This window comes from Watersipora subatra, chromosome 11 (assembly GCF_963576615.1).
Source record: "Watersipora subatra chromosome 11, tzWatSuba1.1, whole genome shotgun sequence".
NCBI classification, from domain to species: domain Eukaryota; kingdom Metazoa; phylum Bryozoa; class Gymnolaemata; order Cheilostomatida; family Watersiporidae; genus Watersipora; species Watersipora subatra.
Window position 1 is genome coordinate 7581599 of NC_088718.1, and position 20171 is coordinate 7601769.

Sequence of the window (20171 nt, forward strand, 5' to 3'; positions counted from 1 at the left end):
CTTGCAACAGTATTTCAATATGTTACATAATAAAAAGACTAGTGTAATAATATAAACAGGAATTTTTGTTTTTATTCGATAAAATATAGGATCAAATTGTTGTAAGTTGAAACGAAACATTGAAAATCCTACTTTATTTCTTGTCTGCATACTACAGGGTTAATAAACCTAAATGCTAGGTCCAAAACTTACAGTAAGGTATGATGGAAGTTGTGTGTTCGTGAAGCATTAAAATACATTATATGAAGCTATGTAAACTATAACCATGTAAAATTGTAAAACATTGAATTATTTGTGTGGAAACGAAATAAAATAATAATCAATACAAAATAGTTTTACTTGTTGCTTTGGCTTTACATTCAAGATAGGTGAATTGAAGCGTAGCCTTGGTAATACAGAAAGGGAGTGGCTTTCCCTTGAAGATAATGTAGATTACTTCAAGATTACCTTTGCGATTACTTTAGAAAAGTTAATTAGGCATACAATTGGTTAGAGATCTTGCCAGTCATTGTTTAACTTTGCTGCCAAGCTGTTGCAAGCTGCAGCCGTATCCCAAATAGCTTTTGTTTATGTGGCATATGTGTAACTCACAATGCGAAGACGTTTGTTGAAATATGATCATGGAACTGAGTGGCTCGCAAACACTAGTTGTATATTGAAAATGGCATTTTGTAATTCTTCTTACTGAAGGTTTATCTCATCTTTAAATTCTATAGCTGCAATAAATTGCTGCTGAGCCTTTCACTAGTTTAGAATTTCATTGTGTGCTATTGATTCATTTTGTCCAATCAATGAAGCCCTTGCAGAATTGCTGTAATAGCAGTTTGGCAATGATGTTTGAGTGTGCCTGAGCGCTTACTAACTACTAGAGACAGTTTGCTCACTCAGCTGTGAATTCTGTTCGATTACCATATCTGATCATTCGCAAGTGTTAGAACCTATTTCACAAAAGGATACAGGTTTGTACTTGTTCAAGTTCCTTATTTAAGAAGCGTAAGACAGAATGGTGGGATATTCATTCATTCATGCTTTGTTAATCATGTTAAGGGAGATAGTGAACTTTGGTTATTAATTTGTTAAGCAGAGGAAAGCTGTTACAGCTTTCTCGCAATCATCCTAACTGGCAAAAATCATTGCTATGTATTAGGAGATGAACTGTCTACACACGGTAGTAGCTATTCTAATGCTGTGCTATGGGCAATATGTTTAGGCACAGATTCATCTTCATAGAATTTTCACCCAAAATCCAAAAATGAAACTTCAGCAACATCTTACGCGGCACTGTTCTTACGCGGCACTGTTCTTACGCGGCACTGTTCTTACGCGGCACTGTTCTTACGCGGCACTGTTCTTACGCGGCACTGTTCTTACGCGGCACTGTTCTTACGCGGCACTGTTCTTACGCGGCACTGTTCTTACGCGGCACTGTTCTTACGCGGCACTGTTCTTACGCGGCACTGTTCTTACCCGGCACTGTTCTTACGCGGCACTGTTCTTACGCGGCACTGTTCTTACCGCCTTATATTGAAGTTAATAGTGTTTTAGTTATGCTCTTTCTTTCGCTTGTTGGTTAAGTGAATAAGTGAAGTGTGATTAAGTAGCAAACACTTCTTCCTCAAAGGACATGTTATTGCACTGCTGTTGCTTACTGACCACCCAAAACAAAGATTTGTTGAAAAACGGTTATTTATTTTATGACATATTTGGCACTGCTGTCAGTAGTCCAGTTTTGCTCATAGGCCCATTTCAAATGTGTCAACTCTATTGTTCACTTCCCTCGTATTCTTGTGTAGTATGTTTTCATTGGCAAGAGGTTTTAATAGCTGTTACAAAAATCAGCTAGATGCTGTGTAGACTGTACAAACCTTGAATACAAAAGGATTCTTGTGCGATAGCCTGTTGACATACTCTTAGCTTTTGTAGGTAACCTTTTACCTTGTTCAAGAACAGTTTATGTGCGCTCTAAATCTAGCTATAATAGGGCAAAGGTTAATTATAATTAGGTCATTAGCTGTTTTGCTCAGGCTTTTCCAACTTCATAACTAGCAGCTTCCTACCTCTTTCTTCGGATGGCGGTACAGGAGATATCAGGGCATGCAAATGATCTGATTAAAAGATGGAGTTAGACTTTCCCCATTATGCAATAGAGGAATTTGCTAAGTAAAGTTATTGATTTTTACCAAAGGTTTGTGTACTCAAAGCAATAGAGTTTGAGTTCAATGAAGCGATTGATCGTTTGTAAGCTTTGGCAACTTACTAAAAAGTAGTTTAGCCAACGTACATATTGCGGTACGCTTTTTGGTGTTGATCATTGAGTGTGCCACATGACAAGGAAAGTTTTTTGGCTTTCTACCCAGTTGGCTTGCTGGCCAGCTTTTGGCGGTATACCCTGCAAGAAATTAAAGCTTCAAGGTGATTTGCTTTTTATGTTATAAGATGGTATTGTCAACAATCACATAGCCTTTTTTATTTGCAATAATCACTGGAAGCACTGGTTTAGTCACCAGAAAAGATTATAAAAAGGATGTTGCTCATTAGTATGGACACTAGGCAATATATATATATAGAGTCAGTACACGCCCGGGTTGCTGACAGGATGATGTTTTGTTGTGCTGATGCATGCATTGATGTAAAAACCATCATCTTTGTTAGTAGTATCACTAAGCCAAATGTTTTTAACCAATGCCACATATTTCAGCGCAAAAGATTAGCCTGTGTGGCCAGACTCTAAATAACATATAACCCTAAAGGTTGGTTCATACTATATGACCATATGAAGGCATTTCCTTTTGGCGCTCATTGTCGATTATGTGAACAGTAAACTGATGGCATTGATGAAGCAATGCGGATATGCCGATAAGATTTGCAGCTGTCAAACCTTCCCGATATTTTTCTGAGCTTTGCCGACTGCCTGTACAATGCGAACCATTTTGGTGATACTAATTTGTGGTTGCTGATAGTGTGATTCATTTATTTCTGTTTATGATAGTCGCTGTGGAACTAGTATTTAATTCAAGTGTGCGGAAACAAAGAGGTTTCTTTGCGAAAATTTAAAAAAAAAATGAGCGCTATGTCACGCAATATTGGCTGATGCAAATGCGGATGGGTTTAGGATATGTGAACATTGTTGTCATCGACGATCACTGAAGTATTGTGGCATCATTGCCGAGATATGGCGATATAGTGTGAACCAGCCTTTATGTGCCTTTAAAATTTTCTTATTGGCAGATATGTAATCAGCACTTGGGCAAAATGGCCTCTTGGTTTAATGGCCTCCTGGTTTTCAGCAACTGCCTGCAGCCACCGGTTACACCATTGCTGTTCTTTATGGTAGGCTGAGAACCAGGCTTTAGTCTTCTCACCTCTGAAAGTACATGTACTTTGAATAGATGCCAGTGCACACCTATTATATATATTACACACCTATATATGATAAATATGTTAGCTATAGCAGATGGACATTAAAGAGTTGAAGATTAAGCACAGTTAAGCCTGGTTCCCATATACGTCGCAAAGCACCGGCGACAGCACTGCAGGCTATTAGCGGTGAAATGGGAACCTACGCGCCGGGTACTGCCGAGGACCGCTGGTAGTTGCCGGCGGCAAAGTAAAAGTTTAGCGCAGTTCAAATTTCGCGTAGAGTTGCAGGCAAAACCTTCCCGAAATGCACTGTACAGGTGAAGGTCAGCATTATAGAAACGGCATGGCGGGCGAACATTTTTATGCCGTTATTAGCAATGCAGCTTTATGTGAACATAAGCCGCCTAACGTCGCAAGCGTTTTGCTGCGCAATATTATGGCCGGAGTCGCGCAATCGATATGGGAACCAGGCTTTATGCAGCTATGTAGGCCTATATATACATGAAAGTACTGAGCAACTTGCTGAACCTGAGCTAATAAAGTGGGTGTACAAAACATCTTGGTAAGATCGATGACATTGACTGTAATCTGCTTAGAACATAATGTTTGATGTTCCTAGAACAGCAAATCATGGCGATATTGACCTATGATAGGAGATGTATTTTGTGTAATGTCTTGTCACATGTGATGAGTCATATGCTTTTACTCTATACATGTATTTCAAACACGTAATTCATTGTTAGTTGTTGTACAGGACACAAAATCTGTAAAACCAACATGCTGGACTTTAGATATTTTACTATTTTGTATTATATATTATATACTTTATTTGGAAATATTAAAACATGCTGGACTTAGCATGTCTTAATATTTTTTATAATTGCTTTGAATATGGGACAATAAAGTATCAGTAAAAGTGTATGCAAATTCACAAAATAAGAATATAAAGGTTACGTAAATTTGAAAAAGCTTTTAAAATAATTGCAACAAAACTAACTTCCTCTTTCAGCATATAGTAGGAGCAATTTTCCTAGTTTTGTCGTTTACTACATACCTGGGATGTCACTGTTTGGAAGCAGCGTGTATTTGCCACTACATAATAAATTTCTTCTGATTTATTTTGACTTCACATTCATGTCTGCGTTTGCTATACTTAACAGCTGACTGGGAGGCCAAAATCATAACTAAAATTATCCTGGAAGAAAATGTCAAGATTAGAGGTGAATAAAATAGCCAATAAAAAGGAGTTGGTTTTTTGATAACTAGCAAGTCACTGTTTGTGCTTTCACACATTCTCCCACATTTTGTGCATTATTATTACAAGTGAGCTAGCATTGTAAACTAGTGACCAAGTAAATTATGAGTAAAGCTCTCCATCTTTTTACTGATTGTTGAATTGAGCAACTAGAGAGGGTCAAATAGCTAAAGAGAAGGAATGGCGTTATTTGGCCAACATTGGCCAACATGGCTACGTTGAGTGAAGCAGCAATGCCAGGCAGTCAATAGTAAGCCTACTGTTTACTCTGGGGATTAGAGAAACACTTATTTTCAATGAGCTTTAATTTCATTGTTCTTGTCTTGTTCTAATTGGCACATTAATTGGCCAGTTTAATTAAATCAAAACCACACAGTGGTCGGTGGAAGACATTTCTGTGGTCTAAATTTATTTCCAGTGTTTTGCTCTAGTGGATACATTTATCCTCTGTTGGTTCTGTATGAATTAAGGTACGGCCACACGTAGCGATTTTTACGTTGGTTCTGACCGAAATCACGAAATGAACGAAAAACACAGAATTATTTGGCCGATTCACAGCATTGTCAGAGCTGTGCATACATACCGAAATCATCAGCAAAACGCTTTTAATTGGTTGAACAAATTATTAGCGATCACGATTTTAGCAGCTTTTACGATTAGTATAGTCCAAGACATTTATTACGACCCACAATAAAAGCACCAGTGCAATTCAACATAGTACATACGTTGCAACTGCCTAAATTGCGTTATTGTTGGTTATTAATCGTTTAGAGAGCATGGCTATTAATCGTTTTTCTTTTTTGATAATAACAATCTCTTTTTAACAGCAAAAGTTCCGTTGTAAAAAGAAAGTTGGTTGCATCGTCTTTACTATCTTAACCCTTTGAACCTGGCTGTTTTTGTCAACGCGTGTCTGTAACCCTGAGCAATTTGTCCAATGATCCGAAGTTTTTAAACTTTTATTAACTGTATCTAAATGTGCTCATAATACGATGATATTTGATAAAACACTAATAAAAAAGTCGTAAATGTCATCAAACAGAAAAAAACAATAGGCCTACTTCACCATTATTCAGGCTGAAACTAAAAAGTTCGAAAATGATTACAAAACTCGTAAAAAACATTTACAGTAGTACCATATCCATCGAACACATGTTCATCATCATTTCATGACTGAAAATATACAATAAAATATAGTTAACTCATTCGCACCTGACTAATTTTTAGGCGATAAGCCTCAGATACCGCTAATTTTTTAGAAAGTTGCCGTAATTCAAATTACTACTACAAGAGACAGACTTGAGATAATTTACTCACTCAAATTTCACAAGAACCAGCCAAGTCTCTTCTTTCAAATTATATTATATTAATATAGACAGCTCATATCTCTTTTATGTAAATTCGTGCCTCAAAGAAGGTAGTTTCATGAAATCTCCAACTTTGAAAAAAATGTCATTTGCTGAAACAAAGTTAGATTTGCTAAATATACTAAGTTTGACTGAAATTACTCATTTATTACATACAACACATAGTTATGAATATTATTTATACATGTGCAGTTAGCCATGAACATGAAATCATGAAACTCTAACTTCGAACTTTTCCTCACGAGTATCATCCTTCAAACAAAAGCATAGCAAATCTATATGACAATATAACTCAAATAAAACGTCATGAAAATGTTTCAAATAATAAAAATATGTTCAATAACTATGTTCTTGACTTTTCAGACTTCATAGACAGCTCTAAGAATCAATATGATCCTATCGAAACTGAAAGATAACGTTAGTCTGACTACGGCTGGCAGCATGAAGAGTGCATTTTTATTAGAGCATAACGATTCAAATTGGCAAAATTAAAAGTTAATAAAAACTTTGAAACATTAAAAATAATGTTTTAATTTGATTTATGTAGTCTTTCAATGTCTTACAACTTCTGAATATGCATATTTACTTCTGGAGTTGAAAAAAATTTATCGCCAAAGATGAAATTTCAAGTCGGCATGATGATTTCCAGTTTTGGTAGATATTGAGATTGGTGTACTAATTTGGTTATAATATTTGCCAGAGACGTCATAGAGGCATATTTAAAGTTTGCCTGATTGGGCAGAAATTTTTCTTTTCTACTAATCAAAAATATTCTTTTATAATTTAAAAATAATGATACAAGGAGTTGGTAAATTTCAGACGCGAGTTAACTTGCTTTTGGTGCCTAGCAACGTTATAAATATGCGAGTTAACTCGCGCCTGAGTACGATTGAGTTAATATAATAAAATTCATTATTTGCATCATAACCATTTATTCGATTTTTTTTCGCGATATCGTCCTGATAAACATTTTTTATTAGGACGATATCGGAGGAAGTCGATAAATATCTTTGAAAACGGTAAAGATAGATGTAAAAATTCCCGGGCTTTCGTTTTATCCAAAGATTAAAATGATTGGCTTGCGTTGTTGCTTAGAAACAGCGATTGTAAACCGAGTCGTGCCAAGGCCGGTTTTCCAGCTACTAAAGTTTTTGACGCACCCTACGTAAGGCCGAAAAGCGTCCGTTAGTGTTCAAAGGGTTAAGTCTCGCTATTATGTTTCTTGCGTGTCGCATTATGTGTCTTGTCTATATAAATTGCAAAAGCTGCTGGAATCGTGCTCGCTAATAATTTGTTTAGCCAATTAAAAGCGTTTCATTGCCGATTACGGTGTGCATGCATAGCTTTGACAATTCTGTGAATTTGGGCCGAATAGTTCTGTGTTTTGTTCATTTCGTGATTTCGGTCAGAACCAACGAAAAAATCGTTACGTGTTGCCTTACCTTTATTCATTCTACATATTCCGAAATACTTTTATATTGTTTTTGAGCACTGAAGCAATTCCTTTCAATGATACTGCCTGCATGGAAACGATCCTGAAATTTTGTAGAATTTTGGCTGATATTTTGTTACAAAGATAGATTTAAAATTGTAGGGTACTGTAGTTCAGTTCCGATGTTTGAAATGTCATGCCACTAGTTTTACTAATGTGAGCCATACAAACCTTCCTTAGTAAAGCTTTATGTTGATAGATAATACCTTATCCATAGTCCATCATTGTCAGATCGAAAAAGTCTCCGAGCCAGGTTTTGTGCAGAAGCACTTGGTTAAACCATAACTGTCACGTACAACTTTTATCGTATTTACTAGGTAAATCAGACACGCTGATTCCGATTTTGTACTCAAAATAAAGATGGGTCCACTAACCTTCAAAGTCATTAAGGCTTTTTTAAAGTGTTTCAATACCCGTCTCAAAAACAACACAATCGGCATTACAAGCTCTGCCCTTAAATATGTGACGAAACCTAGCTTTTTAAGGAATGGAAGTTAGGGATGTTTAGTCCGATTTAGAATAATAGAGATGGGTGTCCTAAAACCCATTATTATCATAATCCAGCCTGTAAAATAATCTCTGTCTTTTATGAAATGTATATAAACTATTTAAAATTGCTCGTAGCTTATTATATGATGTTTAAATAGGTTGATCGCCAAGAAAAATGAGCTCAAAAAGTGTGGTTTTATCACAAACTAGCGTTGTTATCACGCTTTTTTGAGCTCATTTTTAAATATGCAATATTAAATAGCTTATCTACCTTTCAGAAAAGACTGAGATTATTTTTAAGACTGAATTTAGATAATGATGGATTTTAAAATACCCATCACTATTATTCTAAATCGGTCTGAACATCCCTACTTAACGTCTTTTCCTAAAAAGCTAGGTTATGTCACGTATTTATGGGCAGAGCTTGTGGTGCCGATCGTGATGTTTTCGAGACCGATATTAAAACGCTGTAAAAAGCCTTCATTACTTACTATGAGCTCATCTTCACATTTGCAAACATACTTTAACAAGTTAGTGGACCAATCTTTATTTTGAGTACAAAATCGGAATCAGTGTGTCTGATTTACCTAGTAAATACAATAAAAGTTGTACGTGGCAGTTATGGTTTAATATCTCTATTGATGTAGTAGCTAGCAGATAGGGTTACGCTGACGGTGACCTACATGTACGTGGTTGTTAAAGTATGATTGCAAATGTGTAGATAAGCTCATAGATTGGGTTGCTATGGCTGTATGATCTAATGGTCTTTTCTATTCTTAGGGTTGCTCTTGGCTAGCTGGCTGGATTTTATCTAATTAATAAAAACTCCTGGCAGTTTCTTAAAAAATATGACTGTAGCTTCTTAAAATATGACTGTATGCTCGTAAAGTTCATGCCCTAAAAGTTGGTTCATATTTGATAATTTGACCTCCTGTTTAAACTAATTTTTGTCCTGTTGAGTTGGGAAGTCATTGTCACATATTTTAAACCATTGTCACATTTTAAACCATTGTCACATTGGTTTAAAATATGGGAAAATAGTCACACAACCAATATCACATCAGTATGTGACATTGGTTGTGTGACACTGCCTACTGTATGTGGGAAATAGTTTTCACATTTAGGATAGAAAATGCAATACTACGTATTTTTAGGCTTAAGGTAAAAGTTGAAAAATACAGTGCCATGGCCATCGAGTAAAGGTTTTATGGTACCTACGTATATTGCTGATTATTTACTGACTAACTAGGATGTTTAATGCTCTAAAAATCTGCTACTACCACTTCTTTTTCTGTAACCTGAAGCCTTTGAAGAGCTTTGCTCAAGACAGCATAATATTCAGCACATAAACAAATTTTATCATTTTAGCTTATTGATAGTATCTGTCAGAATCATAGACCTACATGTATTAACTATGCATATGTCTAGGTAATAGGTGTATGGTCGCAATAATGACTACACAATGAACGTTGTTTACCAGCAAGCATCATCAGAACTTGCTGTTGCCTAAATACTACTAACCATAAGAGCAATCCCTGTCGGAAGGAAGCAGTTTTAGTATGATAACATCAAAAGTACTAATTGGATTGCAAGAGGCTAGTAGTGTTAGTGTTAGTTGTCACCAGCATTCTAGGTGAAAATGGTAGGTATCCACTTGTTGGTTTTGTTCAACGACTATCATGCTTATTGTTTGAATACCTGAATCACTTGTGATTATCTTTTAGAGGAGTAAGTTTGCTCATCTGTTATCTAATGTGATGAAGAGTTAACTACAATAAAGCAGCCAAAATGAAGTACAGAAAGGCCAAGCAAAATAGAAGAATATAGATTCCATGATGAGGCATCACTGTAGCAACAGATGCTTCTTCAAATTTTTACTTGTCACAGTTGTTGGCTCTATGGTTATACTGCTTTCTAGGTAGGTGCAAAACCGATTTGACCGTTTCCCAGGTACACTCACCTACTTTCTGTATATTATCGATATACTACTATGCTGGCAGCCCAAAACGCTGTGAGAGGTCATCGTGTGTAGTACGTATGTGCACAATTATACTGTGTAGCAGGAAGGTGATCTAGTGGTGCAGTTGGTAGTTAGCTTGGTTACAAATCTGGATACCTGAATAAGTTTGATTCCCATGCGATGTAATCCTTTTTTTTAATGCTCTTTGCGTGGTTTTGGACAAATGGAAGGATTAATGCAGCTCTTATTATAGTAAATACTAGCTGAATTCAAGGCATTGCCCAAATAATAAAAGTTTTTGTGCAGAAAACTTTATTTTTATTCAACATATAACAATAGTTACCATTCTAACTTTTAAACTTCATATCATGAGAAATGTGTTTTGTGCAGTTTAAATAAATTAAGAGAAAAAATAAAACAACTGTTAAGTTTTACAAACTTTTTCAAACAACTGCAACTTTCAAACTTCATATCATGATGAAAGTGTTTTGTACAGGTCAAATAAATTAGGAAACAAAATAAAGCAACTATAAAAATGTTTAAAAATGTATTTGTGAAATAATTAGCAAGTAATAGCTAAATTAAGTCTGTTTTGCTACTATTACGACAAAAGATGATTTGGTAATAGTACAATTATTACGAACTTAGAAAACAAAATAGAAATCATGGATATGTTGAGTTAATAAGACCAATTCGTGCATAGAAGTGTGTATGTATAAAAAAGGTTACTGTTCCAACAGAAGCTATCCATTAACACTTTGAATCAGACAATACTGGTACCTCTCGATGCCGGTACAAATGTTAAAATGAGATATCAAACAGTTTTTGTCTGACCGAATGGAGAGAGAATGTAGAAGCTATTCCTGCTTGGGATAATGCATTAGTATTATACACATAGTATTAGCCAGGGTTGGAAAAAATCAATGATTTTTTGCAAAAAATCAAACAATCGGATTTTTTGTGATTTAAATCGATTTTTATGATTTAAATCAATTTTTACGAATTTTTGTACCAATAACTGTTTTAGTATCTTGCAATGAGAATGCTAATACAAATTTATGTAAAGAATTACATTTTATTCTGCAATAAGAAACTGATAATTGATAATAATTAATAATAATTGACAATAATTGATAATCTATAGTGAAAATCAGTGCCGGTGATAAGAATGCATCGGCTTCGCGATTTAATTGCGGAGTTTAAAGAGAAATACAAGTTTACCAGCCAATCTTACTGTACCCAATCGATTACGTAGTTTGCTGTGCACTAGCCCAAAAGTGGAAAAAACACGTTCTACATTAGCGCTGCCGCATATACTAGTGAGTACTCGTAATATAGCTTCCTTGTCCTTGCTTTCAATAGTGTTCGCCGACTTCCATCAGGTAACTGTTGAAACGGAGCCCACCAGACCGTCTTATTTTTGAGGAGGTCTTATTGTTATTTATGAGGAGTTTGCAGACTTGATAATACCATAATGTGATTATGTGAGTGAGGGACTCAGTGATGAGACAAACAATGTACCTATTGTATTATACCAGGGATTAGCGCTGCAGCATGCAGTTCAAGACTGCAAGCCTCTGTAAACTCTCACTCCCTGTAGGTTCATATTTAATTGAATTCTTTAAGTAAATGAATGTTTGGTCAATGAGTTTATACTATTCAGTTAAAAACAGTACAAAACAGGTTGTTTATTGCTGTACTAAATCTACTAGACTAGTGGTAGGCTATTTTCTTGAAAAAAATCGTTATTTTTTTCGCGTGATTTAAATCGAATAAAAATCGCCTGATTTAAATCGTGCCAACCCTGGTATTAGCCTTTACCGGTTTAGCAATTGACCTTACGAAAAACCGGAAATAGAAGTTCACGAAAACACGAAAAAGCATTTCATAGAGTTAATGGAGTTTCAATCAATACATCATTTAGTGTGTGCAATCGAGAAAAGGGTATATGATAAGAGCGATGGAATGCTGAGGACTGTATAGCTCAGTGGTTAAACGTGTGGATTGAAATTTGTGGTTGTAATCTCTGCGAGTTTAAATCGAGCATGAAACGGAAGTCTAATTCCGAAATTTTAATAGCTATAGCTGGACATACCGAAGTACAGACATGCTGACAAACTTTAAGATTTATTTATATATATATATAGATTATTATATTAGTAAAGATTGGGCTTTTGATGTTGCACTCTAAGCTCAGACTATTATAGTACTGGTGCTGGTTGATAGTCAAGTTTATTTGACTGTGTGTACTACTTTGTTGTTGTATCTATTCCATTGCCTACATGTTTATTCTATTCCTAGGTATGTGGTCGATGTACATATTGTCATCATGAAATAATATGGTGATAACATGACATGGAGGCAGCAGTCAAGTATCATAAAAAGTATTTACTATAATAAAAGCCATGTCCATCTGTCTGAAGCCATGCTAAGAGCGTTAGGAAAAAAGATTACCTTGCGCAGGAATTGAACCCAGATATTTCATTTTGCAGCAGAGCGCTACCAACTGCACCACTCAAATACACATCTAAGAATAATTGTGCGCATAGTTATTACACATGAGTAGAACAGCATAATAGTACATATAAAATAGATAACTACTTATGACAGTACTGTTACTGATGTTATGCATCAAAAATAGTCAACTTATTTTTGTGATTGAAATGCTTTTACATTTGGTCTGTGGCTGGCTGATGTCACAGACTGTCGTGGTTGCCGAACAAAATATTGGGAAAGTTTGACCGCTGCCATGTTTCTTGACATATCCACCGTTGCCTTGCTATGTCATCGGTTTACAGTGCAGATAGTTGATGAATAATCGACGAGAGGACATTGCCGACATACAGCATTACCGTGTGAACCAGCCTTTACTAACACTATTAACTAACCCTATTAGCTCCCGTCTGTTGGATAAATTTAATCCCAGCAGTCCGGCTAGAAGCTAAATGTACATGTACGGTCAATATGTTTCCCTCTGACTCCAGACACCTGTGTGTTGGACACAGGCGACAGTGGCATCAGTTCTAATGCCTGGTTTAGACCAATTTCATGTGAGGTGCTGTTCTCTGATATGCAAGCTTATACAGATGTGCAATTGATGTGAACCACAGATAGCTATGAAATCGCGGGATGATGCAACTAAATCTTGCCGGCGCTTGTGGGTATTGTCCTGCGTTTGGTGGAGCGATTGGTACACTAGGCGCAGCAGATAATCTCAGACACATGTGTCCCACCAGTAGCAAGTAAACACAAATTGTGTAGCTATTCATGACCTCGTAAAAGCTATTCACTTTTCTCGTGAAGTCATTCTATCGTTGTCGGCCATCTTTGTAGACAGATTTTATTGTGAAAATCTTGATGGAAAAAGACGATGGATTGTGCCAGTAATGAGATTTATTTTGGTAGAATGCATTAGTTGTGTGACTGTGTAATTGGGAATGCTGGCAGGGTGACTTGCATAGCAGGTTGCAGCATCTCGCATGCCATACATGCGAAAGCAGGTGCTGCTTGTTTGGAAGCTTTCACATTGCTTGAGTCTCATTGGTTAAGCGTACTTTTATGTTTTTAAACTTGCTAGAAATGACAAGACTGCTATTATGATAATTCTTTTTCATGAGCAAAAGTAGGAAGAGAAGGTCACAAGTGTAACTTTATTAACTCTTTCGCTACCGCAAGCCGATATATCGGCTTTTACGGTAATATATGTGACCGCTCGCGTGAAAATCGACCAAAAGTCGGCATTCACTATTGTTAGTAATGGAGCTTCGAAGTTTGCATCAGGTTTATTGGGGAGCACATGGCTACTTAGTTTATTATTTCACCCTAGACCAATCAGAGTGGGAGGAATTCATTTCTGAAATCAAAAAGTGATTTTATTGGCTTATTACGCCGAAAATTTGTGATCGTAGTCGTTGCTATGCGATCGTGACGTCATCAAAATGGCGATTCGTGAAGATTCTAAAACTTCGAAAAACTTTTTTTCTGAGGAACTTGGCACATTGCTCAATGAAATTGATGCTGATTATGGAGAAACAATATCTAGAGATCCAAATTTTCATGTTACTGATGACCTGCAAGCTCGGATGCCCAAATTTATTGACAACAAGAAGATGATGTTGAACTTATCGAAGGATTACCTGTTATTCATTCGTATAGTACTCCGGTTAATGACTCCGAATCATCTGCTGCCAGCTTACCAACTCATCCTATGGTGTCTGATGAACCTGTTAGCTTCAGTTGCAAGTGTGACTGCATCAACAAATTTGATAGAACTCTGATTTTCAGTCAGTTGACTTACTATAAAGGAATTTCAAAGACGGAGTTAGATTTTGTTATCATGGGCCGAATTTCTCCTTGTGTGGATGATGGGAACACCACAAAACCTTTCGAGCATAAGGAGAAGATCAGAAAAAGGTCAAGATTCAACTTTAAATATCATGGTGAGTCTTATTGAATTTTTTCTGATCTATCCTGTTTTGTTTATTTTTGGTAGTAATAGTATGGGTGTAGTAGCCTACTAGTTGCTGGCCCAGTGTATGCCTCCCTGAGTCACATAAAATTACATCATATAATACATGACTCAGTGATCAGTTGTACTCACTGGCCTGAGTTAGGTGTGTTTTCACTCATAATTGATTGCCAGTTGCCACATGACTTATTCAGTGTGTCAATACTTGTGTGTTTATTTTTTTGCCTGCTGACATTAACCCTATGGCATGAGCAATCAATCCCTTGGTCACACGATCACAAGGCCACTAAGTCTATTACTCATAAAATAGTCTCGGAGTCAGAATCCGTTGCCAATCACCTCATTAGCTCATTCTTGAGATTTTTTCTAAATTAATTAGGAATTAAAGGAAATTCTAAATTAAAGGAATTTAATTTAAAGGAATGTAAGGGTTTAATTCTAAATTAAAGGAATTAAGAGCTTTCACAAGTTTTCATTCAGCCAAGCTTACCCCGGTACAATGACAGGTTATTCTCATAAATTGTTGTGTGTACTGTTTGCTAACCATGCTACCAGGGTCACTTTGATGCACAGCCATGTTTTTGTTTTGTTTAGGAAAAGTAAAAGTTCAGACGTATCTAGACTCCCCTGCCATGATGTATGATGTGAGACTCAAAGGTATCAATGGACTGCCGAATGTGATAAAACCTAAAGGTTTAGACTATGACCGCTAAAAATACTTGCATGCTAACATTCAAGAATTTTGCCGTCTTGGCACTGAGGATTTAGTTTGCCCGAAGCCTCATGGTAAAAGACGTAAAACGTGACCATAACATGAATTTTAGCCTTTTTCTGAGTCAGATGTGAGTAGGAATGTAATCGTGGTTTTGGGTCTGATACCCCTTGTGTTTTTTACACTAACTATTTTGGCAAAATAAACCTCAGTATGGATTTCAGATGTGGTGCTAATTCCTGAAGCCTATCAGTTAGTGGTGACATAGCTAGAGCTTCTCATCTTATTTCTAATGTGCGGTTAGTGTAAAGTACGGATGCCTAAAAATGTCCAATTGTTTTTCAATTTGAGAGCAAGGTTTACCAGTCTTCTGTTGTCCTGACCTTAAAATGGTGTACACCAACTGTTTCAGCATGCTTACTTACCCAAGAGACCAATTTTCACCTCAGTCAGTGAAATACAAATGGCTGTATCCAAGGAGAACCTAACGTAAACAACCTATTTCTGGGCGTCGCGTCTTTATTTGCGATTTTCTCTGTTTCAGATTTTGAGAGTTTTGGCTGAGGTGCCTTCCAAAAATTCGCAATATCTCATGAACTACTCAAGCTAACTCAAAAATTCAAAATGCTTTAAATTCTCCACAAAATTCTGCATCTGGCTGTGTTACTAGCTCAAAATCTGAAAATCCCTCATTTTGGTTGATTTTCACATGAGAGGTCATGTATGTACAGACCGTACGCCGATGTATCGGCTTGTCAATAGGACTTCACTTTTCTTTTTATTACAAAGCCCACACGTTAGCCAGACTCATCAAATTTGGTCTCCACTGAAACAACCTTTTTGCCAAGCACGTGCAACCAATAAACAAATTTTTAGTTCAACAATTCCAACAATTTGAGGTAATATAAGAACAGATTGTCAGCCGAAGTATCAGCTTATCAGTAGGGTTTCAATTTTCTTTTATTACGAAACCTATGCATTAGGTAGATTAACCAAATTTGGTTTCCAATGAAACAACCTTGTTGCCAATTACGTGCAACCAATAGAAAAAAATTTGGCTCAACAATTCTATTTCTAATTATTTTTCAAACGGCAAAACTAGATCGTTATCATCATGGCAATAAGAAACACGCCTTGTTCGTTCAATGCAAAAACAAATTGCGAGAGTTAAATTCACTAAATAATTTTACACCTATTTTGTAGAGAACTTTTTTGAACACGATGCATTTTACAGTAAAACGATGTCTGTTTTAATTCTCGAAATATTGCTTAAATACTAGCGGTAAATCAGTTTTTCGAAAATCCTTAAAAATTAATTTGGTCAGAATACTCGTTCGGTCAGAATTTAATGCGGTAGCAAAAGTGTTAAAAACTGTACTGTCAGCACAGATATCGGTGAAACTTATGATTTTGTACTAAGCGTCATGGAAAAGTTACCAAAATCCATGATTAGTCTGTATAGCAACCCGATATTGATGCAATGTTTTTGCCATAGCTATGCTCATTTTAGATCATGTGATCAAAATTGATTGATTTTAATTGGCTAAGCTGTTTGAAAGCAATTTTTTATCATAGAGGAAAGCCTCAGTTCCTTGGTTCAGTTAGAATTTTGTTGCTAAGCAATAAACAAGCTTAGACATCGCCAAACACCGAAGCTTTCTGCATGTCTATAAATTTCAGACTACACAAAATTTTTGACCATTCATATATATATAATATGATATATAATATATATAAACCTCAACATCTGTGTGTTGTGTGTATGTCCAGCTATTGCAAATAAAATCTAGCTACGAGAAATCTGCATGGCACCGGATTATAACTTTAGTGTGCCAGTTCACAAGGTGATAAGGTAACCCATTAAGCTAGACTGGGATATGATGTATGTTTTATCTGGCATGGGTTACATTGGTTAAAATACGCACAACAACTTGTAACATGCAACATCACTAAAGCTTGCTCTCATGGCTCTTATTAGTAGGTTTAGCAATATATATATGTACTAGCTTACTAAAATTAGCCAATGACAACTACATTACCTGCCACCTGTTTATAAGCTGTTTTAACACCCCTGCAGCGTCCTGCATTCACCTAGTCTCATCATATCTTACAAGTTTATATACAGTAACTAGGTGAATGCCCAGCGTTGCGCAGGCAATAAACTAATTACCCAATGAATTTGAGCAACTCAAGCTGGTAACTTAAGCTAGTAATAATTAACTTATGAGCTGGTAAATTAATTTACATGTACTATAATAAGAGCATCAATACATTTCAGTAATTCATGTAATCAATCAAGATCTTCAAGTTTGCTAGTTGTAACCAATAGTTTTTGTAAATGCCGAAGTGTGTGTATTTTAACTGGTTTAATGAGTAAGACCACAATTATTCCATTGTATATCAATGTAGCAGTTTGACCTAGTAGTAATGATGCCTGTCTGCAGACCTGGATATTTGAAGTTCAAATTCAGTGTGATGCAGAATTTTCGTTCCTATAACTGTACAACTACAACTGGACACACAAATGACAGACAGACAAACACTGAGATTTATATAGATAGTTGCAGAGGTGAATTAGATGAGGAACATTGAGATGAAGATAAATGCATGCTTATGAGTGTTTTAAAAAAAAGAAAAGACATGTAATCAATCATGATCTTCAAGTTTGCTAGTTGTAACCAATAGTTTTTGTAAATGCCGAAGTGTGTGTATTTTAACTGGTTTAATGAGTAAGACCACAATTATTCCATTGTATATCAATGTAGCAGTTTGACCTAGTAGTAACGATGCCTGTCTGCAGACCTGGATATTTGAAGTTCAAATTCAGTGTGATGCGGAATTTTCGTTCCTATAACTGTACAACTATAACTGGACACACAAATGACAGACAGACAAACACTGAGATTTATATAGATAGTTGCAGAGGTGAATTAGATGAGGAACATTGAGATGAAGATAAATGCATGCTTATGAGTGTTTTAAAAAAAAGAAAATGTAGCGATTGACTATTGAAAATGACAAATCATTGATTTTTCTGAGACTAGTTGGTAGTAGGAAGATTATTATAATGACAACAATGAGGCTACTTATATACATTACTGACTTTATACATGTCCGTGTACGATATAAATGTGCTAGAATTTCATGGAAGTGAATCTTTTTAATGATTCAAATTTTAGTTTTTTAAGCAATCAAGTATCAAATTATTTTCATCCTAGTTTATCTTTTTATTCACAATTAAGTTTATAATAAAATTGAATGTTTTATGTTAGATATAACTATAACTAAATCTTAAGTTATATACGCACAATATTTTATAATAACGTGTAATAATAACTTGTAATAATAATATTTTATGATAGTATTGTAAAATGTTGTGTCAATATAATTTAAGATTTAGTAATAGTTGTATCTAACACAAAATATTCAAATTAATTGCAACAGTATTATAATCTTACAATATTATTGTACTATTATAATATCGATGAATTCATCTTTCTAAAACTATAATGGAAAAAGGTTTATGGGTCAAATACTGTTCAATATAATGAGTTGACGTTATGTTTGTACAATAGCAAGCCTGTAATGCTTATAGATAAACTTGCACAAAATGTTTGTTGATTTTATGGGTATCAGAATTTTTTATTACTTGTGATTGGTTTTGATGTTTGAGGTGGTCTGACTGCCAGGATGTTTTATGATTAAAATAGACAAAACCTGATCACGTTTGAAACCCTCAGAAGTAAAATACAGGTATTCGAAATGACATCACTAGTCTCTATCATTGGCTATATCGTGGCTGATATTGGCTATTGTGTTCAAGGTGCAGCCTTAGGTGTCTCTATTCAGTTGGTCTCTGTGCAACTGTAGACATCATAATCACACTTTCGCTTGATCTGAGCATTTCAACAGTGATCAGGTTTTGTTCAATTTTAATCTTGAAACATCCTGGCAGTCCGACCATCTCTAACATCAACAACGATCGCAAATGATTGAAAATTACCAATATTTCTTGATCAAGTCTAGTAAAATTTTGTGCAAGTTCATCTCTAAGGTGTATTTGAAAAAGTCATCCAAAGCTTTTCAATCACTAGTGTTACATGCTTTGAAGTTTTGTCGTATTTTTCATCTTCGTAGCTTGTAAATGGTTTAAAACATCGAATCTTTAATTCTTGGAAGCGATTCAAACCTCTGTTTCAAGGGGGCATTTTTGAAAACATCGTATCAACAATGAAGTACTTTGTATGATGTAAACATCAATATTCGTATTATTGCACAAATCTGCAATCGGAGGTTGGATTTTCATCATCTTCATTAGTGACGTCCTTACAGCATCACTACGCAACTCAGTTTTTAGTGCACGTGTTTTAAAATTATTTCCGAAATAAAAAATATCAACTCCAAATTTGAAAAAAAAATTTCTTACACGCATTGACATTTGATCTTAGATGCATTTTAAGAGTGCCAACCGTGATATCCGTTGTAGATAGAAGCGCAACAGACTAATATAGAAAACGCTGAGTTGTGTGACAATTTCTTCGTAGCACGTAAACTCATCAGCTACGAATAATTGCGAGTGGTGCGACCACTCCTGCGTATCATGTAAATTTGTCCTCCTCATTCCTACGATCAAACCCACAACTTCGAAGCTCAAAAGTTCGTAGTGTGTAACACTAGTGAATGAGCTATAAACATTGGCATTAACTAACCAGCTAATTTGATGTACTTGAGAACATTTCAAAATAAAAAATTTTACAGGTGCCCAACCACAGGTCGGTGCCATTTAATTAGCTATAAGCCTATGAATACAATGGGTTGAAGGCTTGCGCTAATGGATGTTACCACAAGCTCTATTGGCTACAATAAAAGGAATATAATGAATGATGAATCATCTCCATAGTGTTTCATATCATTCCTGCTGAGACTAAAGGTTGCCTAGTCAATTTACATGGCCATCGTAGTTTTCCCTTATGTTTCCATGATGCGCATTACTTTGATGCAGACGCAGTACTTCGATGCAGACATATGGCAATATAGTGTGCACTAGCCTCAAGTTACCATGTAGTAA

General features: G+C 35.7%; 1 protein-coding gene across 1 annotated transcript in view; it reads left to right on the forward strand.

Moving 5' to 3' along the window:
- Positions 1-828: 828 nt before the first annotated feature.
- The window catches only part of LOC137407724 (galactose-3-O-sulfotransferase 2-like), a 54443-nt gene continuing 35100 nt past the window's right edge, over positions 829-20171 (forward strand). Inside the window, exons 1-2 of the mRNA XM_068094102.1 lie at positions 829-959; positions 9688-9881. Of these exons, the coding sequence (XP_067950203.1) occupies positions 9796-9881 (86 nt within the window). The 5' untranslated portion in view covers positions 829-959; positions 9688-9795. The remainder of the gene's footprint in view (positions 960-9687; positions 9882-20171) is intronic.